Source organism: Lepidochelys kempii, chromosome 7, assembly GCF_965140265.1.
Source record: "Lepidochelys kempii isolate rLepKem1 chromosome 7, rLepKem1.hap2, whole genome shotgun sequence".
Lineage (NCBI taxonomy): Eukaryota > Metazoa > Chordata > Testudines > Cheloniidae > Lepidochelys > Lepidochelys kempii.
Window position 1 is genome coordinate 39,989,198 of NC_133262.1, and position 22,959 is coordinate 40,012,156.

A 22,959-nucleotide genomic window follows, 5' to 3' on the forward strand; every position below is an offset into this window, starting at 1 on the left:
TCTGCTCGGTGACCCCGTCCGGTTCCCTCCGTCTGACCCTCTGAATGAGGGAAAGAGCGAGAGCCGCCGGCCACAGCCGTTAGTTGCTGTGAATACCATTATTACTGTCTTCTAGGAGGGGTCCTATAATACATGGGTGTACCCCCCTCCCTCCCAACCACCCACCCCGCAGCCGTGCCCATCTTGTTGGGCACTCTCAGGAGAGGGAGGGTCAGTGACCCTGGGCGCGGCACTAGGTAACTCGAGAGGGTGGAAGACCACGAGTGTCGAGGAACCCCCCCCGCTCTAGGCCACCAGGTAACTCAGGAGGGTGGAAGACCACGAGTGTCGAGGAAGCCCCCCCGCTCTGGGCCTGGGCTAACCTGAACACCTCTCCCTCCTGAAAGCTGTTGTATACCTTCTGATTGCGTTGTTTTGTTGCTAAGTTTTTCTTTATCCTTTTGTATTCTTTGTAATTGTTACAAATAAATTTCCTTTCTGGTTCAAAAAAAAAAAAAAAAAAAAAAAAAAAAAACCTTCCCTGTTACCTTACCCAGGGAAAAATGGACCTACTTAACCTGCGGCTAATATATCTGCCTTCTATCACTCTCCTGTAGCCATCTGGCCCGACCCTGTCACAGTGGATATGGAAGCCAGTAACCATGAATGAGGCTAACAAAAAGAGCTGAAGGAAGGAAGGATGGCCCACTGGTTAGGTTGCTAAGCTAGGACTCAGGAGACTGGGGCTCAATTTCCTGCTCTGACATAGCCCTCTAGTACGAGCATGGACAAGCCACCTAGCATCTCTATTCCTCAGTTGTCCATCTGGAAATCAGAGATAGCAGTACTTTCCTACCTGATAGGCTGTTGTAAGGATGAATCCATTAAAGATTGTGAGGTGCTCAAATATTCCAGCATGGGGGGCCATAAAGTCCCATAGGTAGAACTATACTATAACTGCACTACAGTTTTAAAATCAGGGGCAGCAGAATTGGGATGGCAGGGGAGGCTAGCACCTCCACAATGGAAATACTGTGGGAGCTTTGCCCCCACGTAAACTTGCACATACCTGGGGAGCGGGGGGGACGAGAGCAGAACTCAGAGGGGCTTGAGCAGGCATTGCGGGGGCTGGGAAGCAGGGAGCAGGACCTGAAGGGCTGGAATGGGCCTGGAAGCAGGTAGGAACCCTCAGAACCCTCCTTCCCAGCCTGGAGCCGGTTGCCTCCTTCCCCCACAGAGTCTCAGCGCCTCCCCTCACTCCCCCTCTTATCCCTCCCCCGCCCCATTCGCAGGGAGCTGCTGTGCCCCCCACCCCTATTTAAAATTGTGGATTTGTTTAATGTGGCAAAAACCTTATTCTCTTTCTTTATATGTGGCTTGGATATTGCCATCATTGTGATGTGAATCTTTGCACTTCCAGCAGGCACCAAAATGTAGACAGAAGCAGGAGGATGCTGGCTGTATCCCCGACCACCTGAGGTGGCGCTGCAGAATCCATTGGCCAATGGCAGCCCCCTTCGGGTCCACAGACTGCTCTTGGTCACAAGCAGTGTCTCTGTGAGGTATTGGGATTGACTGGTGAGCAGTAGCACACCAGCCATACCGGGTAGAAGAGAATTATTACTAACTATTGGTATTACCATTGTGCCTAGGAGCCCCAGTTGTGGATCAGGACCCCGCTGTGCTAGGCGTTGTACAAACTCAGAACAAAAGAGTTCACAGTCTGAGTATGAGGCAAGAGACAACAGCTGGAAACAGACAGATGGGGGACTGCAAGGAAACAATGAGACCATACTGGTCAGCAGGCTAGGCAGTGGTCTCAGGACAACAGCGGCCTACCCACTGACCAGTTTTCTGTTGGCATCACAGCACAGGAGAGTTTTAAGGATGGATTTGAAGAATTTGTTATTGTTGATAATTATGTTGCTTTTCCTCATTGGCAACTGCCCTTCACAATGCCAGTGAATTGATTTCTTTTGCTGGTATACCTACAGATTTTTCTGTCTTGTTTCTAGTAAAGAAGATGCCATTTAAAATTATATCGTTTTTCAACTGGGCATCTCTTCTCTCCCATTTCATTATTTTACACTGCAACGCTCCCTCAGAAAAGAGAGAATCCTACAGTAAAATGTGTTGCAAAAAATAAATCTGTCAGCACATGCTGTTCCTGGGCTTTGCACTGGCATGGAGGAAGTCAGTGGTTTGATATTGTAATATGCTGTCTAGAGCATACTTGTGCCACTGCCCTCTATTGGATAGAATAAGTACTGTTTAATGACATATTATAGGCTCTTTACTTTATGTTCTTCATTAGCTCAGGGGATAGTGTTCTGTGCTTTTGAATAACACTGATTGAAAGCTAAGTCAAACCCACCGGACAGCGATGTGATATGCAGGGTTTCTTCACTTCATCATAGGCATTCATTTCTCTTTTATCACCACAAAACAAATCATGTGTAATTGGCCACGTTCATACTTTTTCCTGAATCAGGACCAACTGAACTTGAAGTCACACAGTGTAAGGTGTATACAAAGCCATAGCCTCTACTTCTTAAGCAAATGGCTTTCTATATTGTCTTCCTCTCTCTAACCTTTGGAATGGATCTGTCATAGAATCATAGAATCTCAAGGTTGGAAGGGACCTCAGGAGATCATCTACTCCAACCCCCTGCTCAAAGCAGGACCAAACCCCAGTTTTTGCCCTGATCCCTAAATGGCCCCCTCAAGGATTGAACTCACAACCCTGGGTTTAGCAGGCCAATGCTCAAACCACTGAGCTATTCCTCTTTAACTTTAATCTTCAAATCATTACCCCTTTTAAGTCATCCATGGACTACCACAGGAAGAACCTACCTCCATGGAGGACTGTACACTGGTCCAGGTGCCATAAGTAATGTGCTGTGGTTGTTCATGAGTATTAACATTTTGTGATTTCTTTTGAAGAGTCATAATTAGCCTATGTAAATGAAGAGTCCAGAGGGCCAAGGAGCCTCCAGTGTGGTTTCAGTCTCCTTACCCTACTATCATCAAATTCCACTATTTCAGAGACATTGGGGAGCAACTAGTGTGCTAGAGACCTTACTGCCCTCAGAGTGAGCCTTTATCCATTCTCTTAGCCTTTATCAAGCACTGTACAGTACTGGATTACAAAAATACAATGAGTACTACTGCAGCCGTTGGGGCTGTGATTGAAGTAGTTTTTATAAGAGATGTCGCAGGACAGAATGAAAAAGAAAAAGCTGTACTTTGTTTGGCCAAAGCATTACTCCACACTACTGAGAAAACAATTTCATCACCCACAATTTTCCACTGGGGACATTATGTTGATTTTGAAGGTACCTGGCCAGACCCTCAGCTGATGCAAATCAATGTCATTCCAAACCTTCAATGGAACTACACCAATTTATACCAGCAAAGGGTCTGGCCCAGAGAGCAGAGTGGATAACCACCTTTGTTGCCTAAAAGCTGTGAGCAATCTCACATGTTTGCAAGCCAGTTTACCTCAAGTCTCTTTTGGGTAACTTAGCACACATTCAATTTGTACAAAAGCTGGTCTGCTTTTATTCCCTAAGCATCCACATTTCTCTAATGATCTTTTCTCTCCCACTCTCTTATATTGGCGGCCATGCAGGGCAGCATTTCTTTCATCAAAAGGCATGGCAGGACTGAGCGAGCACAGCATGTACTTTCTAGAACTGCCTCTAGTACTTTCCTGCAAGGTTTGTTCATGCACGGTAATCTAGGATTCAAATTCTCCAGAGTTTTGTTGTTGTTGATAATTATGTTGCTTTTGCATCATATCATCATTAGTTGTCTTTATTAGTATTGAAAAGGCCCTTAAGTTCTCACTCTGAATATCTCTTCAGCAATAGCACGTTTATAGTTTAATGTCATGCCGTGTAGTAAAAGCTGCTGAATCAGACATAGACTAGTCCGAGATCAGTTCTGGGACTGATCCAGAAACCTGACTGGGTTCGGCTATGTAAAGTTACAAATTAGCCACCCAACACAAAAGCAATGGCCCCCTGTTTACTATATAAATACAAATTAGTGAATTAAGGAATTTTTCTTTTCATTGCTCTAGGTGTATAAGCCAAAGTGGAAAAAGTAAGAGTTTATATTAGGAAAAGCCAATTAGACTGCATTTTAGATGCTACTATATGGAGGTAAGATATTGTTACATTCTCTCTCTGTAATATTGTGGTTTGCTGCATTGAGAAAACCACTTTAGTGCTGTACCTTGAATTAACTGTCTAATTACACATGAATAGTTCATGACTGGGGAAACAGTTTAAAAAGTTGAGTTCAGAAATATGACGTGTCTTGATCTGTGTTTGAAAAGTGACTATCCCAGCAGGGGCATTGGAACAATTTGCATAGTGGGGGTGCTGGAAGCCATTGAACAAAATTGTAAACCCTGTATGTGAGGGAAACCATGTATTTGATTGTTTTTAATATTTCAAGCCAGGGAGTCCTGCCACACCTCCAGCACCCGTAGTTCCAGCACTCCTCTGGCCCACTGAGCGTGTGATAGGTGGTGTGCAGGGGCATGCACAACGGTGGACAAGCAGGGGCATCACCCCCATTCCCCATAATCATCGAGGGCACAGAAGTCCCCAAGTTGAGGTTGCAGCACGGAGATTGAGCTCCTCCAGCCCTGGGGCATGGCGGGGGCACAAAATGTGCCCCTCCAAGAGCGGTCAAATGATTATTCCTGCACACTACCCTGGTGGTGGTGGTGGTGGTGTGTGTGTGTGTGTGTGTGTGTGTGTGAGAGAGAGAGAGAGAGAGAGAGAGAGACTAGAGCTGGTTAAACAGAGTCAATTGCATAATTATTTTGAAGAACTTCACAATAATTTTCAAATAAAGTATTTGTAATTTTTTTTTTCATTTTCTCCCAGTTTACAGATTAATTCACACTTATTCCTGAATATAGGTTCACTTGGGGGTTTCTTTTTTATGTCAGTAATTTTTCTTATTATTTGAATCAGTTTGTGTGTAACACGCATTAATATTAAAGCCCTGATCCAGGCAAGTGTCCTTGCTCAAGACAGAATGTCAGCATATGGTTAGTTTAAAGCATGTACTTAAGTTCCATATAAGACTATTATTTTAGGTTACACCATATGCTAGGCAGAGCACATTAAAAGGAATGAATCTCTCACTAGTATATAATATTTTTTTACTTCTCATTACTACTCGAGAAAAAGGGCAAGCACCTAAGCTCCTCTCTATGGGGCTGATCCTACACCCCAGTGAAATCAATGGAATTTTGCACAGGCTCAAGTACCATGTGGGCACATATCTACCTTTGGCACTGATTCAGGAAAGCACTTAAGCATGTGCTTAAGCCCCACTGAAGTCAACAGCAAAACTCCCATTGATTTAAAAAAAGAATACTAGTGACATATTAGGCCCTTTTATTGTGCTTTACCTAGTATCCAGTACAACTTCAAGAAGAACGGCATCCAAAGGGTAAGCCAAGCTCACTTGTTTTAATGGGAGTTTTTTAAAAAGCAGATATATGTATAAAATATTTCAGTATGACTTTTACAATGCTTTAAAATAGAATTAGACCAATAAGGGCACGAGCTCCAATACTTTTATGGGATGACTGAGGCTGTGCAATGCCCACTGGTGTCCATAAGAGTCACACAATTCAGACTTCCATGCACATGACTTGAAAAGCAGACACCCGCTTTCCCCCAGACTATTCTTCCCCAATTAAGGCCTTGATTCAACAAACATTCATGCATGTGCTTAACTATATTCATGAGAAGATTTCCACTGATGCCAGTGGGGCTACACATACAAATGAAGCTAAGTGCATAGGTGTTTACAGGATTGAGGCCTACATTAAAAGCAAATGTGTTACCTGTAGCAGTTGTTATTGTAGTTGTTGTAACTCCCCAGGGCTGTCAAGCATCCCAAGCAGATGGCATAAGAGAAAAATATCTGCGTGCCAGCATCCACCCAGACCTGCAGGCAGAAACCAAAGGCGTTATCAAAGGGAAAGAAGGAACCATCGTTGTTTGTGCTTTCAGCTTGTTTATTTTCTCACAGGCAACTACACGAGGTAACTGTAAATATCTGTCAAACTTTGTTTAAATTCGAAAAAACATGGGCTTGATTCTCCTTTTAAACCCCCTGGTGCAAATCAGGACTAACTCAACTGAAGTCAAATGGACTTCACAAGTGTCTAACCGTGTAAGTAAGAGGATACTTTGGCTTTGTGCGGCAGATCCTCAGCAAGTTCAAATCCTCACTGCTTCATTGAAGTCAACGGAGATGTGACAACTTATATCAGTTGAGGGTCTGTCCCCTGGCCTCCTCCCTATGGGATAGCTAGGGACTTTTTAAAAAAAATCATTTGAGATTAATTAAATACATACCCAAAATGCACATCATTCACAGATTCATGGAAATTGAACAATGAGTCAGGGGAAAAAGCAGGCAAATAATTATGATGTGTAATTTGTATTGAAGCTGCACCTGGAAACGCCAGTCATGGATCAGGACCCCACTTTGCTAGGCGCTGCACAATCACAGAATAGACAGACAGCACCTGCCCCAAAGTAGCTTTAAATGGCTAGCTTGGCAACTCAGAAATTGGAGCACTCGCGAACACAGGAAGCAGTGTGATCCAATGAATAGGGCAATGGGCTAAGAGTTCAGAGAGCTGGGTTTATGCCTGAATCTGCCACCAGCTTGCTATGTAACCTTGGAAAATCATGTGACTTGGGCAACTCTATGCCTCAGTTTCACCATTTGGGGATAATGGGATTTGCTTGAGATTGATGGATGAATGAAAAGCACTATATAAAAGATAAATATTGTTATTATTATTATTAGATTTTAAAAATAATTTCTATTACAAGTGTGGCACTGGTTAGAGATAACTCATTTGCCACTTAGCCTCTCAAGAATAATGTTACATCCCAAACTCATGCAAGTCATTGCCATTTAATCACAAGACAACAATCTTAACTCTGACCCAAAGTGATGACTACTCTTTCACCAATAATCTCAAAATATAAACAGAATGCAAAATCTTTTTTTGAAACAAAAATCATAACAATTATGTATTCATACATACAGCCTTTGGTTGTATATGAACTTCCTTGGTTGTAGATATACACATTACTTAATACCTGATAAGAGTAATTTCTTTATTATGTGGGCAGTGTAAGATTTATCATGTTCTGAACTATCCAGTTCCTTGCTTCTGAGTGCTTGGGTTTTGTAAATGATATAAACAGGTGAGAATATTTAGCCTTAACTGATTCTTGAAATTATTTTTACTTGTTGTTTGTGGAACATTTAATCCTCCATTCATCTTTTTCTTTACAGCACTAACTCCTAACTCCCCAGTGACAGCTACCCATTCCATGGGACAGAATGCTCAGGCTCACCACATGCAATAATCAGACTAGTCAGAAGTGTGGATTGTGGTGGTGGGGCGGGGCGGTTTCCCTCCATGTTTCTCTGTAAGGACAAAGCAACCAGGCAATTCAACTTAAATTTATGTACAGATCTTGCTGAGCACAACCTTTTCACCTTGGGGATACTCCAAGTATTCCAGATATTAATTACATGCAGGAATTGTTCATATCCAAGGTTAGCAAGCTTGCCAAAGGAATAATTGTTAGGACTTGGAAATCAGCAAACAACATTAACATCATTGGATGGTGAGAGAAGTTACATATACAGGGTTGGGCAGTTTTGTTTAACCACTACCAATATGATCTGGATTTGCTCTGTTGACCTACAAATGAAAGCTTACCTATCCTGGGCCAGTTCCTTAGCATAGCACAATTCTTGAGGGGAGTTAAAGGTGGCCTTTACATTTTCCCTATTCTGGGCTGTACATACATGCTGGGCAGCTGTCATAAATGATGCAGTCTTCAAATGGCCCCCAGAGGCTGAAATGGCAGCCAGAGATCAGTGGCAGGTAGGGGAGTTCTGGTCATTTGTCAGTTGTGGTGGAGCACTGCAGGCCCTGTTATTCTGGTTCTACGTTAGCAGGGAATCCTCCTGTGGCCAGCTGTAAGTCTAGAATTTTCCAGAAGAGCTACACAAAGGAGCCACACCAGCAGATCTTGGCTCCTGTGTCCAACCCAATGAAGTACGCTGCACACTTGGGAGTTAGTGTTTTATATGACTTCTGTGAGGACTTTTAATCACAACAATTGAAGTGTTTTGCAGAGAAGGAACCTGACTAAAAACAAGATAATATAATGTTGACTGTTATGTTTTGGGGGCTGTAAGGTTGAGGCAAGAAGGGATTCAGATAACACTCAAAGATTTCATGTATGGACCAAGCCAATCACAGTAACAGAGCCAGCGCTAGGTATAAACAGACTAAGCAATTCCTTAAGGCCCCGAGCAGCTCATGGGGCCACCCTATTAATTATTAGTATGTACTGTGTGGAGGAGGATGCCAAAAATATTCCTGCTTAGGGCCCCCAATGGGCTAGCACTAGTAATCAAAGGCACAGAAATACATAAACATACAAGGGACATATTTATCTGACACGTGACTGAGAGAGGCTTTGGTTTCTGGAGTTGCTGGAAGTTGGAAGTGTTTCTGTTTAGGAACGGCATTAGGGTCACATTTGATTTGCATCAGTGGTTTAAATGGTTTCATTGCTGTCATGCTGAATAAGATACAGCTGATTACATCTCAAAATTTTACCACTTGGTAGGGAAAAACTGCACAGGGAAAGCCTTTTGACAGACAGGCTGTTTAATGAGATTGGAAGCTCCCAGAAAGCTGAAAGTAACATAAGTCAACTGAAAGAGAATGAGTTTCTTAAGTCTAAACAAAACCCAGGAAGCTGGATCAGTAGATGTAGAATCTGACCATTACCATTTTCCCCTGTTTTAGTTGTTGCACAATATTGCTCAGTAGAGGGCCAAATGCAGGCCCAACATTACACAACCTTCAATGCATATTAACCCTTCCTGAGGGCTTGCGTCAACACCACAGCGGCCTGACTGTTCCTGAGGAAGGCCAGCCCTAATGTGAAAGAGGGACAGATAGGCACGTAATACGAAGTCAGGACCACAGAACTGCTTGGGAAGTGAAGTAGGGAGAACATCCCTCTTCAGATAAAGTTAGGGTCCCAGGCCTGGTTAGAATACATAGCTCTGAGAGACATCATGCCCCAGGCCAAGGCCTGGCCCTGAAATGGTGGGGGGGTTTCCTTTGTAGCAGCTTCAGCCCTGTTTTCTAAAATGGCACAATATAGACAGTGACAGCTAACATTGAGTCAACATTGAAATATTCGGGAACACTTTAAATGGGGTATCCTGTATAAGCCAGACTCTGTGAACTCTGTGGAAAGCTTGACCTAAATTCTACATTAAGGCCCCTTGAGTTTTGCAGACCTCTGGTGTAAGACTGCAAATTCTATAGTGATTCCAGGTAATTTTTTTTAAATAAGCTTTTTATTGACTTAAATATTAAATTGAATAACATAATCAATGCAGTTTACCTTCACTTATACAATTTGATATTAAATTTAATTTGATTTATGCTGTGCATAAATCTGCTGTGTTTAATGTGCTGCAGAATAGGGCACTGAAAATGCGTAACTGCATTGTAGAACTTGCCGATGGGCAAATGGGCAGCTTAGTAATGTAGCCAGGGTTTCTGACACCTAGGAATATGAGATAAGTAGACTGGAGTTGTGGATTAAGGCTCAGACCAGCAGTGAAAGATTTAACAATGTCACCATTGAAAATTGCCATAATTAGGTTTCAGAGCCAACAGCCTTTGAAATGAATGGGCACTCTCAGAGCAGACTCAGGAAGGCAACACTACATCAGTTCACACTTGGTTCACATTTTAAGGTTATCTCTGTAACTGTAAAGTTAAAAACCTTAATTATTTTACATGCAAGGGATGGCTTCTGTGTTAGACTCTGCAGTCATAAAATCACAGAAAACACAAGGCCTTGTCTACAAGGAACTGATGAAGATTTCATAACAGTAACTGGATACAAGCCTGTTATTAAAAAATCTACTCAACTGGTTTTAACAGCTGGGTAACAGATACCCTTACTGCATTCTTAACCCTCAGGAAACATGCTTTATTCTAAATACTGGTAATATTAGCACTTGAAAGAATGTATTGTAGTACCTACAGTAATGTGATAACAATTTATAATAATGTGAATAAATAATAAGACCCTAAAAAGCTATTAAATGCGTGAACAAATTCCAACAGTCTGCACTTTATACCATTAACCATTCAACAGCTGTCTCACATGCCACAAACAGTAGCAGTCATTACAAAGTCAACATTTACCTACAGTTACCATGTAATTGTAACCCAGTATTTTCCCCTTCACTGAGAATAGCAAATACTGCAACGTTTTAGAGATCAGAGTGTGATAACTGTAAGAAAATATTAACAATTTGATGGCAAGCACTAGACATGCCTAAAAAAGGTCCGTGACTTTCATTAGCTGTAGCCTAATCCATTCTAGTATTCCTGTTAGTCTCTTCAGTATCTCCCAAGCACATCTGGATTGTCCCTTCATTCCCAAATTGCTTTTCTGAACTTCACTGAAACTTCCCCAAATCTCTCGGAAGCTTCTCGTATTTTCTGAAATGTTTTTCAATCCTCTAACGTAAAAATATTCCTCAGATTTTCCAATTCACTTTATCAGTTGACTCCAATCTCCTCCTCCTCATCTCTGATACTTCACCAGCCCACTGGCTGCTCCCCTGCGCAATTCTAGCTCTTCACAACATTCCAACAGCTCTCTTGGCTTCATCCATGGCTCTGCCATAATACAAGCCACAGAACTCTCCCAGAGTAATTTCTAGAGCAGATCTTTTAGAAAAACATCCACTTTTGATTTTAAAATTATCAGTGATGGGAAATCCACTATGATCCTTCATAAATTATTCCAATAGTTCATTACGCTCACCATTAAAAATGCATGTCTTATTTTCAGTCTGAATTTGTCTAGCTTCAACTTCTAGTCATTGATCAAGTTCTACCTTTCTCTGCTAGACTGAAGAGCCCAATAGTAAATATTCATTCTACATGTAGGTACTTATAGACTGTAATCAAGTCACCTCTTAACCTTCTCTTTGTTAAACTAAATAGATTGAGCTCCTTAGGTCTATCACTATGAGGCATGTTTTCTAATTCTTTAAGCATTCTCATGGCTCTCTCCTTAACCTTCTCCAATTTATCAGAATCCTCCTTGATTGTGGACATCAGAACTAGACGGTACTCCAGCAACAGTTGTACCTGTGCCAAATAAAGATGTAAAATAACCTCTTTACTCTTATTTGAGACACTCTCCTGTTTATGCATCCAAAGACTGCATTATCCTCTTTGGCCACAGCACTGCTCAGGAAAGTCATGCTCAGCTGATTATCCACCACAACCCTCAAATCTTTTTCAGAGTTACTGTTTCCCAGGATAGAGACCTCCATTGTGTTAGTTTGACCTACATTCTTTGTTTCTAGATCTATACATTTACATCTAGCCATATTAAAATGCATATTGTTTGCTTGTGCCCAGCTTACCACTTCCCCCAGTTTTTGGCAGCCTGGTGTTTCATCTGCAAACTTTATCAGTGATGATTTTATGTTTTCTTCCAGGTCATTAATATAAATGTTAAATAGCAAAGGGCCAAGAATCAATCCTTGCGGGACTCCACTGGAAACACTCCCTTTTGATGATTCCCTGCTTACAGTTATGTTTTGAGACCTATCAGTTAGCCAACTTTTAATCCACTTAACGTGTGCCATGTTAATTTTATATCATTCTAGTTTTTTAATCAAAGTGTGCAGTACCTAGTCAAATATCTCACAGAAATCTAAGTATATTTCACTACACTATTACCTTTTATCAACCAAACTTGTAATCTCATCAAAAAAAGATATCCAGTTAATTTGACAGCGTCTATTTTCCACAAACCCACTCTGATGGTCATTAATTATATTAACCTCCTTTAATTCTTTACTAATCAGGTCCCCCATCAGCCACTCCATTATCTCACCCAGGATCAATGTCAGCCTGACAGGCCTATAATTACCCAGATCATCCTGTTTACTCCTTAAATTTTGGCAGAGTTAACTCTAGTTATAACTCGAGTGTTACCCCTAATTCGACTCTCCACTACACAGACAAATCTTTAGCTCAAGTTAAGTGGTTCTTTAAGATTGAGCTAGCTAGCCCACTGGAGGGTAGGGGGTGAGGGGATTTTGAAGCTCCAGTGATGCTGATGTTCCAGCTAGCAATTGAGTGGAGAAGCAAGAGCTCGAGTTACCACAACTCAGCAGCAGCTAAGCCAATCACTCTGTGTATCTTCAGAGTTGTTCTGAAGTGTGGGCCCTTTCACTGGAGCTTGGCTAACTTGAGGCCAGTAACTCAACTGTACTAACATGAGCTAATCGTTGCAGTGAAGATAAGCCCTTGGATACAATTTCAGCTTATGACCCTACCTCTCCAGACTCCCCCACAACACTCTTAGGGTATGTCTAACACGGCAGTAAAAGACCCTCAGAATGGCCACAGCTGGTCTGGGTCAGCTGACTTGGGTTTGCGGGGCTACAAATTGCAGTGTAGACATTCAGGCTCGAGCTGGAGCCAGGCCCTAAAACCCCATAAGGATGAACCTGGACTCCAGCCTGAGACCGAATGTCTACACTGCAATTTTTAGCCCCATTCTGTTCATTCTCTCTGAAGCATCTGGCACGGACCCCAGCTAGATGGACCATTGGTCTGACCCAGCATGACCATTCTTAGGTTCTTTTGTTCTGATTAGAGCAGGAAGAATGAAATTCTTCTTTTTTCTATCTGTCTCGCTACACTACATTAGCCCTAAGGCTAGCCACTGGCATGTGATGAATTCTGCAGATGAGACCAGAACAACCCGAGCGTTAATTACAAAGAGCTGGCTGACACGCAGGTGTTTGAGCTTGTATTTGCCAGATAGCCGTCCAGCAGCAATATTGCCCAAAGCTGTAGAGAGAGAGGGAGAAAGAGAGAGAGAGTATACAATGCTTTATTCCCAAAGTGGGGTGAACACACCCCTTAGAGCAACTAGACGCAGCAAATTCTTTTTGTACAGTATCGCACATGAGAATCACGTTCATATTTTGCCACAATTTGGTGTCAAAACCGTGGTTCGCTCATGTTTTAGAAACAAGCACTGGATATTATAATGTTCCCTGAATTTTGGACGGTTAACTTGAAACACATGGGGTCTGATCTGCAGAAGTGCTGAGCGCTAACAGCTGCATCTGAAGTCAATGGGAGCTGGGCTTTTAATAAAGGAAGTGCTATAAAATGCTAAGTTCTATGAAAAATCAGGCCACAGGCATCTCAAAATGGTGAGCCCAAATTAGTGGATATTTTTTACCTTAACCTCTCTCTGCCTCAGTTGCTCATCTATGAAATGGTGATAGTACCACCTGCTTACCTCACACGGGTGCTGGAATATAAATGAATATCTGTGAAGCACTTAGATACTACAGTGATAAGTGCCAGAGAAAAGCCCAGGAGAAAATGAATAATTCTGTCTTCAGAGCAGAGTTTGAATGGTGTACAGTAAATAATGGGACCACGCATTGAACGATGCAGATAAAACAAAATATTGAATAGCTGCTCCATCAGTGAGCATCATCCAGCCGGTGCACTGAATGAGGCAGGGATCCGGTGGAAAAATTAGTGTGTAAGTGCATAATTACAGACTGTATCACAATGCATGGTCAGTTGCCAAATTAACATTGTACAGGTAACTTTAAGTCTGACATTTCCTAACTTTTGAGAGCTTGACCTTGGAACCTTAATTACTTTTAAGGTTGTTTTGTGTGTAAAAATGTTGAGGATGAAAGTCTCTCATTTTACTCAGTCTGTGCATTTCTATAACCATTGCTACCTCAAGTTCATTCATTTTAACAGCTTTTGGGGCAGTACATCTGTTCACAGACCTACGGGTGATACTTCCCAGCACTTACCGCTGCTGTACAAGAGATGGCAATGTGCAGCGCACGTTAAGAGAATAGTTTAATAGAAGGGAAGGCACAGAAATCAGAATTTTCCCTGAAAATGTGCCAGTGTGCCTTCCTCTTTCTGCTCTCTGTGGGAAGCTGTGGGCACTCCCACTGTACATGATTTCAACATTTTCAGACCACTGTCTGAATGCAGGCTGTCTTTTGAAGCCATAAGTAAACCAAAAGGGTACAGAGTGTGTCCTTTGGCTTTCCCAGCACTGCATACAGCAAGAACTATTATTCAATTACAGTAGACTCCTACTGTGACCACATAAAACCTGTCGGTCTCGTTATTATTGACTCTAACTGGCACTTCTATGAGCTTTTACATTTGTTACCTATAGCCACCCGGAACTCAAAAGATGTAACACTATTTCACACCTTTGACAAGAAAGAAAAATCAGAGAAATTTGTTTCAAGCTGACCTTTATGACTAAAATAAGAGGTGTGCAATTAATTAAGTGGCAAATGATCATATGAAAACTTTCACCATTCCATTTCAGCTGAAATTTTGGATGGTTTCTTATTTTTCACATCAGAGCACATAAAAGTGAAAATGACACCTCCATTCAGAATTCATTTTGCAGAACATCTGGAGCAGAAGTGTCAGCGGCCCATTGCCTGGCTGTTAAAAATCTGGCTCCTGGAAACGGTGTTTATGGTATGCCCCAAGAAGGGTAAACACATCTCACAGACTCCACTGGCTGAATGTTTGATTCAACAAACCCAGGAAAAAGAGAAGAACTGGTTGACCACTCGTGTATCGTCTCTCTTTGCTTGTGCACTAGATTGTATGCAAGGACAGACATCAGCCTCCTTTGAGAGGTATTAGTTTCCTAATTTAATTTCCTAATTTTCGTGCCCAACAGTGATAGGAGAGACATAAGAACATGACCAGAAGAGAATATGATTTTTGGAAATTATGTGCTCAGTATGTTTCAATACAGTGAATGTTGCTAATGAACTGCTCTCATCCCCATTCCACCCCTATTTCCCTGTGCAAATTTCTATTCCTGAACCCACACCATTTGGAATGTTTCACGTATATGGTAACAGTAGTCTGAGAACTGGTTCATATGTCTCTTCTGATTGTGCCATGAATTGCCTCTCCCCTTTTCTCCTCAAGTCAACAGATGAGAACACCACCAAACACAATGCCAGTGTATTTTTAAATAAGAAGGTGTGAAGAGAAAAGGAAAGATATGGTGGCATTTATACCAAACAAATGGGCAGAAACATCATTGGCATCACGTTCAAAGGAGCAAGCAGTGTTTAGACAAGAAAGTATTTGCCTAATTGCACACAGAGTACAGCAGCAGGAGGAATGAATACAGCAGCAGCAGGGTTAGGCTAATTTACCCCAAGCAGGACTGCACTGCTGTTAATGTAATCATTACTGAAACAAGACCTAGGTACTGCGAAAACAACAGCTTCAGCAAGTGCAGTTTTGTATGTATGCTGCCTTCTGAATTTGTAAACTCTCAGTATTTGGACAATACATATATGCAAAACTCAACACATCCTTAAGTATGGAGCCATGACCAGCACCTCCATTATATGCAATGGAAGTTCTACACTTGAAGGTATCTTCCACTCTGTAAAGTATAATTAGTGGTGTACTTACAAAACTTAACATATATGTGTGTGGGTCAGAGTGAAGGTTGTTTATGAAATGTGGAAGAAGAATGTTTACATGTTTTTGACCAAATGTACAGACTGCAAGGGTAATGAACTATTAATGTAATTACCTTACCTAGGCCTTTCCTTCTTATTACTCCGTAGGGCTTATTTGATTTTTTGTATTGTAATGTTTGTGTTACACAGTTTACATAAGGGTTATATTAATCGCTGGAGTGACCTTAACGAAAAGTTAACACAACTTTTTGCGTGGAAATTTCTTATTTCTGCACACGCGTACACACTCACACAGTACCTGGAAACCTTAAGGGGATTTAAAAAGAAAAGGGATTAAATTGCTGAGCTCTGTTGGAGTGCGGGAGGGCCTTGAAAGGTTTTAATTCCCTCTTTCCTACTGTTTTTAAATTTGGAAGAGTTGTGAGCTCTTTCCCCACATCCGATCAAAATTTCCAGACTTCTCTCTCCGCCAAGATTTCAGAAAACTGCAAGGGAGAAGTAGCAGAAAATACTCCCCTCTCTTCTGACCTCCACAGGAGAAGCGACTTTCTGGGCTCTCTCTTCTGCAAAGTTTTAGACATCAAAGTGTTGTCATCTAAAGTTCTAAATATTCTGTGGAACATTTTAACCATCAATCTATGGTTTGACTTCCGTGATATCGGTAGAAACAGTTAAGACAAACAATGGTCTTAACTAATTTATTTTTTACTTCTTGAATGTTCTAAATTGTCTACCATATACAGCTGATGTAAGGAGCATGTCTAAGGCCTCGATTCAGCAAGGTATTTAAATATGTTTGTAACTTTAGATACTTGAGTAATCTCATTGATTTCATGTGCTTAAAGTTACACATGTGCTTAAGTAACTTACAGAGTCAGGCCCACAACATGGAGATTGGAACATTTTGAGTTTTTGCATTGTGCAGGAGAAGGATCTGTAAAAGTATTAGAACAGGAGGATCAAATTTCCAAAAGTGGTCCTTTTTTCTTTTGGGTTTTCTCACTTTGCAAAGTATAGTTAGAAAGTTTAGCACCTTCCACCTGGTACAAAGAAAAATCATCATTACATTTCAAATTACATTAGAGCAGCATGATAATTTGCAGAGTAAGAGTTGACACAGGAGCAGTAATTCAACATCCATCAACTGTGTTTATTTCATACATTATTAGAACAGAGTCAAAATACTGTAACTATTTTACCATAAAACAAAATTTCTATATTTTTAAGGTTGCTTTGTTTGTCTTACTTGATCTTTTCCATATGGTAAAGATGACAGCATGAGCTACAAGGAACTATAAAAATTGAAGGCCCTGGTCTTGCATGTGTCCTATTGAAGTCATTGGTATTGCTCCCTTTCTTAACATTAAGCACAGCATGAATGTTTGCAGGATCAGAGCCTAAATATGTACCCAAAAATACGTATTTGAGAAAGAGGCACATTTTTTTCATCCTTAACAAAGGGATTGAAAACCCACTTCAAATGCAATGCTCAAAGCATCCTTAACTATGGAGCCATTAACAATGACTCCATAATAAGGTACTTAATCTTAGAATATGGAAGAACTCACAACCATTTCTAGTTAAACACAGAACTGGCTCTATACAATATAATGTTCCAAATGCTAAAAGTCCTTTATTATCCATCTTCTTATCAGAGAATGAGCAATCTTTTTATAGTTTTCTTTTAATATAAATTATACATTATTTTGATGAGTCTTTGTATTATTTACATTTTAAAGAGCACTTTTCCTTTGACTAAAAAATCTGAATAATAAAAAAAGTCTTTACTGTCAGGGTCTGAGAAAGAAAAGTTCAAGGTGAAGGAACAAAGCAGCCACAGATTACTGGAATAGTAAGAATGCCTGAATGAAACTACGTATTGTAAAAGGGGTGTTACAATTCTGCTGGAAAACAGCCAGGTTCAGTTCCATGCACCTTGAAAGGTTTAGCTTTCATGCTTAGCTAACTCATACAACATGGGGAGTGACTGGAAAGATGTGAAAATTCCTTTCAACTGTAGAACCGTGTGAGATTTCAAGCTCTAGAATTATTAAGTCATCTTCTAAAAACTGAGAGTGCTTTGCAGTAATAAGCATGGGGGTAGTGGTTTAGTTCATTGGTGTTGTCAGGACCTATTGTAACCCTGCTAAACCACATCACTATCAAAAGTATTGTATGTGATATAAACAAATGAGAGGTAGTGTGATTAAGTAGCAAACATGGGAGGCAGCAATAATGTGATCTAAACGAGCAGATAAAGGTTTGACAGGTAGGAAAAAGGATTTGGTACAGGGGAGGAGGATAATGTACCTGAGACAAAAAGACAGAACCATGGAAGATGGAAAAGGCAAGAGGAGGAGAAAGAGAATTACATAATCCTACCCCTGTGCTTTTAGGGTGAAGAACAAACTACCCCTTGCCCCCCCCCCAAAATACCCAAAACAAATACAAGGGCCCAGAGAGCACAGAGACAGCATTATGGAAGTGAAGAGAGGACGTGTGGAGAGTGAGAGCCAAGGCCCAAAATGCTGTCAGTAGAAGTTGGAACCTCAGATTAACAAAATAACCAACCTGCACATCTTTATGGCAATTTAGGTTTTGGATGTGGCTAATCCTGACCAGATGGAAGCAAGGAGCCCAAAAGCCTTTTGAAAAGGGTGTCACAGTCACCTCAAAGGGAGCAGGAGGGAGGTGGGACCTCCTTCTCCAACCAGAGGAGTGGAGCCAAAGTAGCAGGAAGTGTATATTGCACCTGTTGGAAATGATGCTGCAGATGCTGCCCTGGACATGCTTCCCTCCTCTCCTCACCACCTCCACCCTGCATTCTGAGATAGTCTGAGACTGGCCCTGGGGGCCTGCAAACAACCTCAGTGCCCCTCTGCCCTCAGTCAGAATAGAGTCCTGAGTGGTTTTGCACAGATACAAGTCTCTTCTTTAGAATTCCTGAAATACGTATTTGGGAAAAACATGATGAACTTTCTGCGGTTTCCTATATCTTTGGGAAACCGCTGAAGTCTCCAGCTCCTCCCATCCTTTATTTAGAGTCAGTTTGGGTATATTCTACTCTATCCATTGGGGATGCAGCCAAAGCCTGCTGCTGATTTCACTGTCATTTACCAGGTAGCCATTTACCAGGTTTGACAAAATGGGAACTGAATTTGAAAACCAAGGTGACCTTGCTGTTGTAACTCTGCAGAAAAACACCTGGTGCTCAGGCTGTCTGAACACCTGTAATTCAGTGGAGAGTCTGACAGAGAAGGAGAAGTTACTGTGATATTTTTGGGCTATGTTTCAAGGTTTATTTTAACACATATTCATACATGCATAAATATACATACACTGTGGGTATATCAGCTCTGCAATCACTGGGTGGGATTGCAGCTCATGTGGACACACCTGAGCTAGCTTTAATCTAGTTAGAACGGATACTGAGCAGTGGAGCACCCGGAACCCTGAGCACTTTACTCGGCTAGTTAGCTTGTGTTGAAGCCCACGCTGCTGTGGCTTCACTGCTCTGGTACCCAAGAGAGCTAGGCTAAAGGTAGCTCAGGTATGTCTACATCAGCTGCACTTGCACCCAGTGATGGCTGGATCGCTAAGTAATTCACAAACATCATTGTTTCTCACTGCTCTTCTTTCATGCTCTTTTTTTTTTGGCCATATTATGTAATTAGTTTCCAATAGTTGGCTCTTCTGCACTCTAGGACCATGGGCTTACCTCCACTAGACAAAAGCTATCGTGGCTGGTTTGTTTATAAGACCAGCTTTTCCAAGTCTCAGTGTTAGAACACAAGAAGTGAAAGCCTGGTGCACTGAAGAAAAATGGCAGTACTTTGTTTAGCCCAACAGGTTCAAGAAAATTAACAAGGACACCAGCAACAAAAGACAATAATGCTCAACTTAAGGTAACAAGCAGACATGCTGATCTTTCTCAGAGCCTTTTTAAAAATTTCCCCTTATTACCTTTCTATCCTTTATCATCACCTTTATAGCCTGAGATTTTGTCTACATATTCATCATCATGATGGAAGGCAGACGGATAAAATATAAAATAATCATTAGTGCACAGTCAAGCATGCTACTGCAGATATAATTCAAATTCAAGCAATTTTGGTGGGCTCATTCATGGAGAATATTTGTCCAAATTACAAAGCTACCCACACAAGTTGGCAAAACATGGAATAATTAGCAGTCTCTTCTCAAGGGACACCCAGGATCAGAAGTGGAGGGCTGTTCTACGGCCAGACTGAAGTGCATTGGAATCGTTGGTTGTAAACTCCACCATTACCATCGTGTGTTGGATGTTTGTACAGACACTTATTTGCACTAGTTCACATTTCACCCATCAGTCTCATGCTTTCAAAAGCAGAGTCCCGGTGCTCATGACCAGAGAAAAAGTGGAAATAATAAGAAATTAAAACTGGCCACATTTCCATGTTCAGACTTGAGCCAAGCTTAGTTTCAGATACTTTGGGATTCTATTTGCATAGGTCTCATAAAAATGCAGTGCTGACGTCAATTGACATCCTATTTGCCAGTCTGAACATGAAAACTAAACCAGTTTTTCTTTCTTCTTCATTCTTCTTCTTTGTACCTGGGACATCTCCACTGAAATCAACTGACATTCTGCCTTCAGTTACAGCCAAGCAATCCACTGAAATTATTTGAAATTCTGCCCTCAGCTGTACCTATGCAACCAAACTGAATTAAAATTCATTTCAACTGAAAGTACTGTTCTGCTCTCAAAAATAACTATTTAAAAGTACGGCCTTATTTCTCAGCAGAGTCCGGCTTTCAGATTCCAGGATGAGTTTCCAGGGTGGCAGCTATGGGGAAAGCGCCTCACCCCGCAACAATCTTTCTACTAGTAAACTAAGTAGATTTTATTCGGAAGACAAAATGAGCCCATGATGCAATTTTTCATATCACTTTTCAGAGTAAAATGGCACTTTAATTAAAGGCTCCTATCTAAAATTCTAGTAACTTACACATATTTCATAATAAAACACCACTGCACTGACATGCACAAGTAAACCCCCAGCCTACTACAACAAAAAAATTCTTCTGCTTTGATCCACTTATGTCCCATTGAATGGACCAATTTAAGGCAAGCTTGGGAACCAGGCCTTGCAATGTGCTCCAAGGTCATCAAATCAACGTTCTGTTGGGCCTGTTATAGAATTATAGAATATCAGGGTTGGAAGGGACCTCAGGAGGTCATCTAGTCCAACCCCCTGCTCAAAGCAGGACCAATCCCCAATTAAATCGTCCCAGCCAGGGCTTTGTCAAGCCTGACCTTAAAAGCCTGACCTGTTGTGGAAGTGTGGTGCATGTGGTGTAAATCAAAGGCCCTTCACTGAACTGCCCTGCCACCACCAAACCCCCTCTGCAGGGCTATCAGCTCCAAGCACTTCCACACCATGCAAGAGAGGTTAGCTAGGACCCAAATGACGTTATAGGTGGAAAGTAACACTTTAAGCTTCACCCAGAAGCTGGGGATGGAATTAACACTGCGCCCTCAGTAGCAGCCATGCAATCGCAGTTGAATCAATGGAATTGTGAAGCAGTAGCTCAGGGCGAAGTTTGGCTCATCAACTTCAAACAGAGTAATGAAATTATCAGATCCAAATGCGCTTCCACCAACTATGTTTCCAAACATAAATAAACTCATTTAATCCTCCCACCAAAACAATTCATGGCTTTTTAAATGCATATATTGTCTTGTTACCCTTTTAACTTGCCAGGAGGACTCACTAAATTGGAAAATAAAACAAGACAAAATATGAACTGTGTATTGTGGATAAACGGCAGGAAAAGTGCTGAGTTTTGGATTCAGGACTGAGTTTACTTCCTAAGTTTACTACCCAGAGGTTTTTAAACAACACAGCGTCTGTAAGCAGAGCCTTCATTAGAGAGCAAAACAGAACTTAAATGGCCAGGCAGAAAATGGCTGAATTAAGCTCTTTCTTTTCTCCCTCTTTAATGGGAGTGATTGTCAAAAGATTAAAAGTAGGTTAGGAGAATAATAAAACAGCTATGTTTCTAGTGTCTACCTGACAACAGCTTTTGTATAAGTGAATAATTACATGAAAATCGCTTCCTTTCCACCTCTCTTTGGGATTTCTGTGGGTTGCTAGGCAGTCACTCTCCTACCTTCTGCTAATGTTACTTGCAGACGCTGATGAATACAGTATATTCATTCTGCGAAAGGGGAGCGGAGGGGGAGAAAGACCTAAATACTCAAGGTTTTGTTTATTCATTGCTGCCTTCAGAGGCCAACACTATAGTTCAGATTACTTTACACATATTTAAATGCTAATTTGATCAGGCATGATTCGTGGCAAAGTACCTCCCCTTAAATGGAGCAGGCTCTTTTCCTGGTGTAGACTTCATAGTGGTAGTATGTTTTTGTGGGGCCAACCAGTGTTGAAAGTCAGCTGCCGGAGCTCAGAACACCAAAGTTATTTCTGGAATTAACAGGAAGGACTCTTTTATTTACTCTGACTGCCTCTCATGACCAAGGCCCTGGGGCACCTGGAGAAATTATGACCCATCGTGAAATGTATTGAGATTTCTACTAGAACTACCTGGGTCAAGTCTCAGTGGGCCTTGGCATAATTCCAAAGCTGCCCATCAAAATGCTGTCATACTGGTCAGCCTGTAAAAATAGGGTCCACAAGGGTTTATAGGGCAGCTTCTCTAAAACAATATAATCTAAAATCACCTTTCTTATCGTGATACTCATTGGGATCACTAAGGTTACAGAGATTTCATTTTGGACTGATAGTGTGGCTGTTTAAGGGGTTGTAAACCAAGGGTGAATATGCTGATCTCAAGAGTGCTGGCTCTGTAGTCTTTGGTCTCCAAGCCCTGATTGCAGGTTTCAGTGCTTGAAGTGCATTTCATTTGATTATGGACCTGCTGGTTGGCATCCCCCACTTCTAGTTATCTCGTCAGGGCACAACAGGAGCCGGCAGAAAACCTCTAGGCTTTGAATTCTATAATCAGATCAAGCATACCCTGAGCACAAGATTGAAGTTTGCAGAACTGGCACCCCCGTCTAAAAGATCCTCCCATGATTTAGGTTTAGGGCATCCTCCAATTGTAGCGAATGATTTTAGTTTATTGTTCATTTATTGTATGGTTATGATTAACTAATGTAATCATTGTATGCTAAATAGAGTTAAATTGTAGGATTATAGACAGAGCCATCCCTTGGGTTTGGCAAATTGGGGCGACCGCTCCGGGCCCCGCGCTTTGGGGAGCCCTGCGGCCAGTGCAATTGGCCGTTGCGGTTGGTCCCGGAAGTGATGGGTCGGT

At 41.5% G+C, this 22,959-nt stretch overlaps 1 protein-coding gene across 9 annotated transcripts in view; it reads right to left on the reverse strand.

The window, feature by feature from the left end:
* SLC6A11 (solute carrier family 6 member 11) overlaps positions 1–22,959 on the reverse strand; it is a 279,091-nt gene that overhangs the window by 52,256 nt on the left and 203,876 nt on the right. For all 9 annotated transcript variants that reach the window (XM_073352322.1, XM_073352324.1, XM_073352321.1 and 6 more), the window contains one exon: positions 5,855–5,958. In XM_073352322.1, coding sequence (XP_073208423.1) covers positions 5,855–5,958 — 104 coding nt within the window. The remainder of the gene's footprint in view (positions 1–5,854; positions 5,959–22,959) is intronic.